General features: G+C 37.8%; 1 protein-coding gene across 1 annotated transcript in view; it reads left to right on the forward strand.

Moving 5' to 3' along the window:
* cfap206 (cilia and flagella associated protein 206) overlaps nt 1–5,862 on the forward strand; it is a 20,833-nt gene extending 14,971 nt beyond the window's left edge. The window contains exons 11-12 of the mRNA XM_016523666.1: nt 5,070–5,213; nt 5,848–5,862. Coding sequence (XP_016379152.1) covers nt 5,070–5,213; nt 5,848–5,862 — 159 coding nt within the window. The remainder of the gene's footprint in view (nt 1–5,069; nt 5,214–5,847) is intronic.
* Nucleotides 5,863–7,329: the final 1,467 nt, after the last annotated feature.

The raw sequence follows: 7,329 nt of genomic DNA on the forward strand, positions 1-7,329 counted from the left end.
TTAATGGGATGACCAAAATATACTTTGTGGTAAACAAACACTTATGTAAAATTTAAAAATACATAAAATCATTCATTTCTACTTTTTCTCTATATTTTGAAATTATAAAATCACTCTTATAAAATATAAAATGATCAAGAATAGGACTGAATGATCAATTGCATTTGCGATATGAAAAAACGCGATTTTTCAATCGCAAAGGCTGCGATTACACCGGTCACATGACATGCAAGAGTAAAGAGGTATGTTTTTTTTAATTATTTTTTTTATTAAATACAAAATCTGAATACAACAAACTGGCATTAATTAGTATACAAAAAAAAATTCTGGTATGGAAGGCTCAACACAATAGAATCATAATAAGCTCCAGACAAATCATATAATAAAACATTCCAAGAAACATAAAATATAAAATAAAAATAAATGTGCCGCGCTGCATCTAGTGTAGACAGCGTCACTGATTATAATGGTTCTACTGTATTTTGCCGCCCGCGTCCGGTGTAGACACTGTGTTTAATGTCGTTGGTGAGGAGGAAAGCCTGTGTGTGTCCTATGCCTTAGCGGACAGCATGAAACCCTCAACAACTAAATAAATAACAGAGAGAGAATAATAATAATAACAATAATAACAGTTATTCTCTCTATGCTATTTTTCAATGTTTCAAGTGATGCAGGTGTTTTTTCCCTGTAGGCTGGTAAAGCAACATATTTGTTTTTTGCGACATCCAGCTTTACGATAAATATTTACACCTGTTGCACCAACTGAAACTACGATCAGGCGCAACTACGCCCGGCGTAGACAATGCTCGATGTAGTACAGTATTGTTTCTGTCTGCAATAGCCCTACTGTGTTGTAACATGGTGTGGTAAATTGGCAACTCTGGTAACGCTGCCCTCTCATTCATTGATCTGCTAACCGCTTTGTTATGCTCGCATGTTGTGATAATAATGGCTTTCTAGGACTAAACATTATTTGGATAATTGGTAAAAAAAAACCAAGTTAAATATCTTAACCCTACTGTTAGACCTACCTGAGAAACTAAAAAGCAATTTATTTAATTCGAAGTCCTGTCGTTATTTTTTATTTGTGCTGTCATTATTAATTTCTTTATTTCTTATTTTATTACTGACTGCTTGCTTGTCATTTTTTATTCAATTCAAAGTTTTAAATCAAGCTATCTTGTGCTACTGCACCAAAATTACCCCACTGTAAAATTTAAAAAACACTGAGTGAGCAAAAATTTGTGAGAATAGTTAGTTATAATGGTAATTAAAAAATGTTTACATATGTATAAAAGCCTACATTAAAATCTGTCATATAAATTGGTCTCTTCAATAGAAATTAGCCTACTGATTGCCACCATTGATGGACAAAAATTTTTAATAATATTAAAAATATCTGTATGACATTATATTCTGCAGTTCTTCCCTGTTGTACCGAATATCTATACTTTTCAAATTATCATATCGAAGTTAGAAATTCAAATATTGTGACAAAATTAATTTTGTAGGGTGCCACAAGTTTGTTAAAATTTCCAAAGGGTGCCGCGACTAAAAAAAGGTTGAGAAACACTGAGTTATAGAACCCAGTCCATTCCTAGAGTATGGTCCAGGACCTACACCATCAGTCGTCCAACCCCTGTCATCCCAGTTTACCTTCCGGTCCAACGGATTTACGAGAAACACTCCCCCAGACCTTCCTGTACACGTGGAGCACAGACAAGATGTGGCTCCGGACCCTGACCTACGATCAGTGATATCTCTAGCCACTAATTCTGGGTCTGTGCCCAAGCATATCCCCGAGTTCCTCCCTGAACCTACGCTATCCATCGAGCATTATCTAGAATTGGCTCCAGCCTCTGACAAGAGTCCAGTGCGAGCTCCAGGCCCAGACCAGTTCCCAGTAAAGACTCAAGCCCCTAACCAGATTCCAGAGCATTCTCCAGCCCTCGACCAGAGTTCAGTGTTGGCCTCAGCCCCGGAGCAAGGTCTAATGTCGGCTTCAGCCCCTGGCCAGAGTCAAGTGCTGGCTTCAGCCCAAGACAAGTGTCCAAAGCAGGCTCCAGCCTTCAATCAGAATCCAGTACAGGCCCCAGCCTTTAATCAGAGTCCAGTGCGAGGTCTAGTTCAGGTACAAGCCCCCGACCAGAGTCCAGAGCACATTTTAGCCTACAATCAGAGTTCGGTGTTAGCTTCTGCCCTAGACCAAAGTCTAATGCTGTCTTCAGCCCCAGACCAGAGTCCAGTAAAGGCTACTGCCTATGACCTGAGTCCTAGACACACAGCAGTGAATAGTCAGTGTGAAGGACTAACTATAGTTCCCCTCTCTAAGAAGTCCAAGTCTGTTATCACGGTCAGGAGTGCCGTTCCTTCTTTAAGTGCCGTTCCTTAAATCCCCTCGTTTCGGCCAGGAGTGCCGTATCTTCCAGTTCCACTTCCACTTCCATCTCAGTTGGATTAAATGTCCTTGTCACGGCTAGGAGTGCTGTTCCCATCGCTATAAGAATCAGCTACCCTATCATGGCCAGGAGTGCAGATTCTCTCGCTGAGAAACTCAGCTTCCTCAATACGGCCAGAAGTGCTGTCCCCTGTACTGTGGAACCCTGATCCCTCGTCACGGTCAAAAAGGCCATTCCCTATGCTGTGAGATCCAGCTCCCTCGTCACGGTCAAGAGGGCCGTTCCCTCTTCAGTCGGAGTAAATGTCCTTGTTACGGCCAGGAGAGCTGTTCCCTCTTCAGCCGAATTACTCTCCCTTGTCACGTCTAGGAGAGCTGTTCCCTTCACGGCTGGATTAAATTACCCCGTCACGGCCTCATTAATAAATGTATAAATTATTAGTTATTATAAATGTTCCGAAATATTATACAATTTAATATTAATTAATATACAATATACAATTTTTTACATTAATGTCACTAATAAAGCATTAATTAGGGACTACATTTATTTTTTGAAATATACAAAAATAGCGTTTACTTTTTGAAATATTAGAAAAAAAATGCATGTACTTTCTGAAATATTATTAAAAATAGCCTTTTTTTTTTTTTTACATTTCTTACATTAATGTAACTTATAAACCACCAAATTAGTGACTACATTTACTTTCTGAAATTTTATATAAAAAAATAGCATTTACTTTTTGAAATTTTATTTAAAAAATAGCATTTCTTTTTACATTTCTTATGTTAATGTCAATAATAAAGCACCAATTAGCCTAGTGACTATATTTACTTTCTGAAATATTATACAAAAATAGCATTTACTTTCTGAAATATTCTTAAACAAATAGCATTTTGTTACATTTCCTACATTAATGTCACTAATAAAGCACCAATTAGTGACTACATTTATTTTTTTTAAATATTATGCAAAAATAGCATTTACTTTCTAAAATATTATTTAAAAATTTCATTTTTTTTTACATTTCTTATGTTAATGTCACTAATAAAGCACCACTTAGTGACTACATTTACTCTCTGAAATATTATTTTAAAAAATAGCATTTTTTGTTTGTTTTTTTTACATTAATGTTACTAATAAAGCACTAATTAGTGTCTGACTACATTTACTTTCTGAAATATAATTTAAAAAATAGTATTTTTTTATATTCCTTGCGTTAATAATTTGTGAAGCACTAATTAAGTGACTATGTTTACATGCACTTCTGAATTTCTAATTTGAGAATTTCTTATGATCTTCCTAATTTCTACAGACAGCAGCGTTTTCTTGTGGTTCTTTGTGTTTTGAGCGGCCGATCGCTGACGGAGCTGCAGGTGTTCGCGGGTTAAGAATACGAGCATGTGAACACAAACGCTGCTTTGCTGTCTGCCGATGCTCTGAGGTGCTTGTGAACACAGTCGTCATTTAACCTGCAGCTCCAGAGTCTCGCTGCATTTCCTGAGACTCCTCGAGACGCGGATTGCTGTTCCCGCCGCAGATAGAGTCCGCTGTCTCGTCACAGTCAGAAACACCATTCCCCTCATTTTTTTTTCTGGGTCTGTGCTCAAACATATCCCTGAGTTCCTCCCTGAACCTACGCTATCCACCGAGCATTGTCTAGAATTGGCACCAGCCTCTGACCAAAGTCCAGTGTGAGCTCCAGGCCCTGACCAGTTCCCAGTAAAGACTCCAGCCCCTAACCAGAGCCCAGAGCATTCTCCAGCCCTCGACCAGAGTTTAGTGTCTCAGCCCCGGAGCATGTCGGCTTCTCAATTCCCCTCATTGAAAGATTCGTCACCCCTTCGTCACGACCAGGAAAACCATTCTCTGTTCCACTTTGAGAGGGCAGAACTGTCCGTCTTGACTGCACTTATTGCACTCCTCCCCTCATTGCAGCCGCCTACTCTCGCCTACATTTCAGGCGAGGCGCATCTCAAACAAACCTGATGTTATGTTGACTTCTGAACTTACCTGATTTACAGTTCTGATCCCGGCTTCAATAAACCTGCTGTACTCACTTACCTGTGTTCTCTGTTATCTGTTTTGTGACACATTCATTCAAGAGATTTGTTCAAAAACTGACTCATCTAGTAAGGAAACAAGTGAAGTATTTTTGAGTCATTGAATCATTCATTCAAACCACTTTTTCATAATTTTATTATTAAAAATTGGAGTATTAAATATATTTTAAATGTATATTAAAATATTTAATAATTTTGATAATTCATTTAAATTAATTAAACAGTTTTAAATCGACTGCAGCAATTCATATTGTCACACATAATTTTGTTTAGTTTAGAATCGTGGGAGAATTGTGATCTCTATTTGAGACAAAAATCATGATTTTTCCAGTATCGTGCAGCTCTACTACGTACTTAAACCCTGAGCTAACAGACTTTTTTGCATATTGGCGGTGTTGAGGTCATTGATTGACATAACAGCTTTACCTGGAGTAAAAAGCAGGGATTAGAACGACAAATAAGCACAGTGTGAAAAGCCTGTATGTGTTATTCTTCTACAGACATATATAATAGTACAAGAAATGCATCTCAGTATTTGATGTAAAGGTGCAATCTAGAAGCACAATCAGCTGATGCAGAAACTCACACAGTACTGCTCATGTCTCAGATGCAGTCAGGAGAGAAGCTGCTGGTGAAATCCATCTCTAAAAGTGACGCCAGCATGCAGACAGAGACACACCCTCTGGAGACCAACATTGTGAAGTCCTATGAGTGGAACGAGTGGGAGCTCCGAAGAAAAGCCATTAAACTGGTGAGAAGCGTTCACACACATGATCTCAGTCTAGACATGCATTAGAGAATCTGTTATTTCTTCGGAGAGAACACGGGGACATGACGGTCCTGTTTACTCGAGCAAATGTACCGGTATGATGCGAATTAACCGTGATTTTGGGTGAAATGCGACTTTACCGAAGCGCTGTGTCTGACACACGGGTGAGTAACGTTAAGTTATTTCTGTACTCAATAACAACCGCCTGCAGAACCTGTATTACGTTGTCGTTATTTGTTTTTGAAAGATGTTGGAAAAATTATACCTCACCTTAGAGAGAGTAAAACGGTAATATTCATTCACTTTTAAAACTTTTATTTCGACTGAACATCGACGTTTTATAAAATACCTCGGTAGTACGAACGATCATTTCTAAACACAAATTGTGGTGTGGAGTTTGCAGTGTTTATATAACAAAATCTGAATCATAGCATCTATACAGTCGTCCTCCAAATTGTTATTGATCTTGCTAATGACAGCAGTCATGAAAGATATGATTTGACACAGAAATCACATGCAAGCACTAATCTAGTACAGTAGTTTGGTTCAGTGTTTACCTAAACATTGCTCAGTTTTATTGGAAACTACAGATTCACTCTTTGTTCATGAATTACAGGTCACTGTATTGTAATTCAAATGGTCAAATTCATCCGTATCACTCATAATTTATATACTTTATTTATTAAATAATTCATATTTGTTGTTCGTAAATGTTTCAGATGTGTCTGTTTGCTCAGAATCAGAAAGGGCTTTATTGACACAAGTAAATTTGTCTTGGTGTCAGGAGCTTCCAGTGCAAAGAAGAACAGATGCAGACACACAAAATGATATATAACACTAATAATGAGAATACACAATAAATAATAATGACTATGTAAGTCAGGTTATTACAGTATAGCGAGTATAGTTATTACTCGTCACCTTCTGCTCTGAACTCAAAATGTGTCATTTATGTGATTTGAGCAGATGATAATATTGATAAATTGGCGTAGACCAGAATAATCCCAAGTGTGTCTTTATTAAAGGGATTGATCGCCCAAAAATGGTCATTCTGTCATCATTTACTGTACTCTCTCTCTCGTGTGGATCCACACCTGTCCTGTATGACTGACTTTCTTCCACTTGACGACACAAAAGAAGATGTTTTAGGAAAATGTCTGTTTTTTTTATACAGTGAAAGTCAGTAGTCAAGCAAAATTATGATTTAAATATTGGTCAGTATTGTTCTATTAAGAAACGTCGGTCTGTTCTGCTGAAATCAAGAGTACGCGATTCTCAAAAAGCATTCATGAAAGTAAGATCGGATGTCAGAGATGAAACGTTTCAAGTAATTAAGGAATTAGTCACCGAAGTGGTTTGGTTACCAGCATTCTTCAAAGTATTTTCTGTTGTTTTCCACAGAAGAAAGTCGTACAGGTTTGGAATGACACGAGTGTGTGTAAATGATGACAGAACCATGATTGTGGGGTAAACTATGCACAGTAAAAAACGCAGTGTCAGTTTAACACTTAAAGTGTCTAAACACTAAAGATCATATATGGTCCCAATCTGTCTAGTGTTAAAAGTACACCGTTCATAGTGTTGAATTTTTAGTGTTAATATAGCACCTTACAGTGTAGAAAAATTACACTCCGAGTGTAAAGTGTTACACTTGCTATTGTTGTTCAAATTTTACACTATGGGGTATTTAACACCCTATGGCGAATGGAAGTTTTTAAACGCACTCTAATTTCAGTTTTGCATTAACGTTAGATAACGTCAATCAAATGACTGGTAAATGTTCCGCGTTATGCCAGCTCTGTCTGCAGAAAGACTGCTCGTTTGCAGCGGGCGAGACAGACACTTCAACACGGTGTCATGCGTCACAAAAACGAAATTGTTAGCGCCTAATGTTTAACAGTCCCACTATTACCGTTTCAAAGCATGGAAACTGCGAAATGCCACACTCAATGCTTTCAAAAACAAATATAAATTTACCATTTGATGAATTATCTCATTTGAGTAGAAAACCGCCCAAATGTGGCTGCTTCAGACTTCAGTGCCAGACTCGTAGTAAAACCAGGCCTCGGCGGGAATGGAGGCGAGAGGATCTGTCAGC

Source organism: Sinocyclocheilus rhinocerous, unplaced genomic scaffold, assembly GCF_001515625.1.
Source record: "Sinocyclocheilus rhinocerous isolate Xijiao unplaced genomic scaffold, SAMN03320098_v1.1 scaffold210, whole genome shotgun sequence".
In the NCBI taxonomy this organism is placed as follows: Eukaryota; Metazoa; Chordata; class Actinopteri; order Cypriniformes; family Cyprinidae; genus Sinocyclocheilus; species Sinocyclocheilus rhinocerous.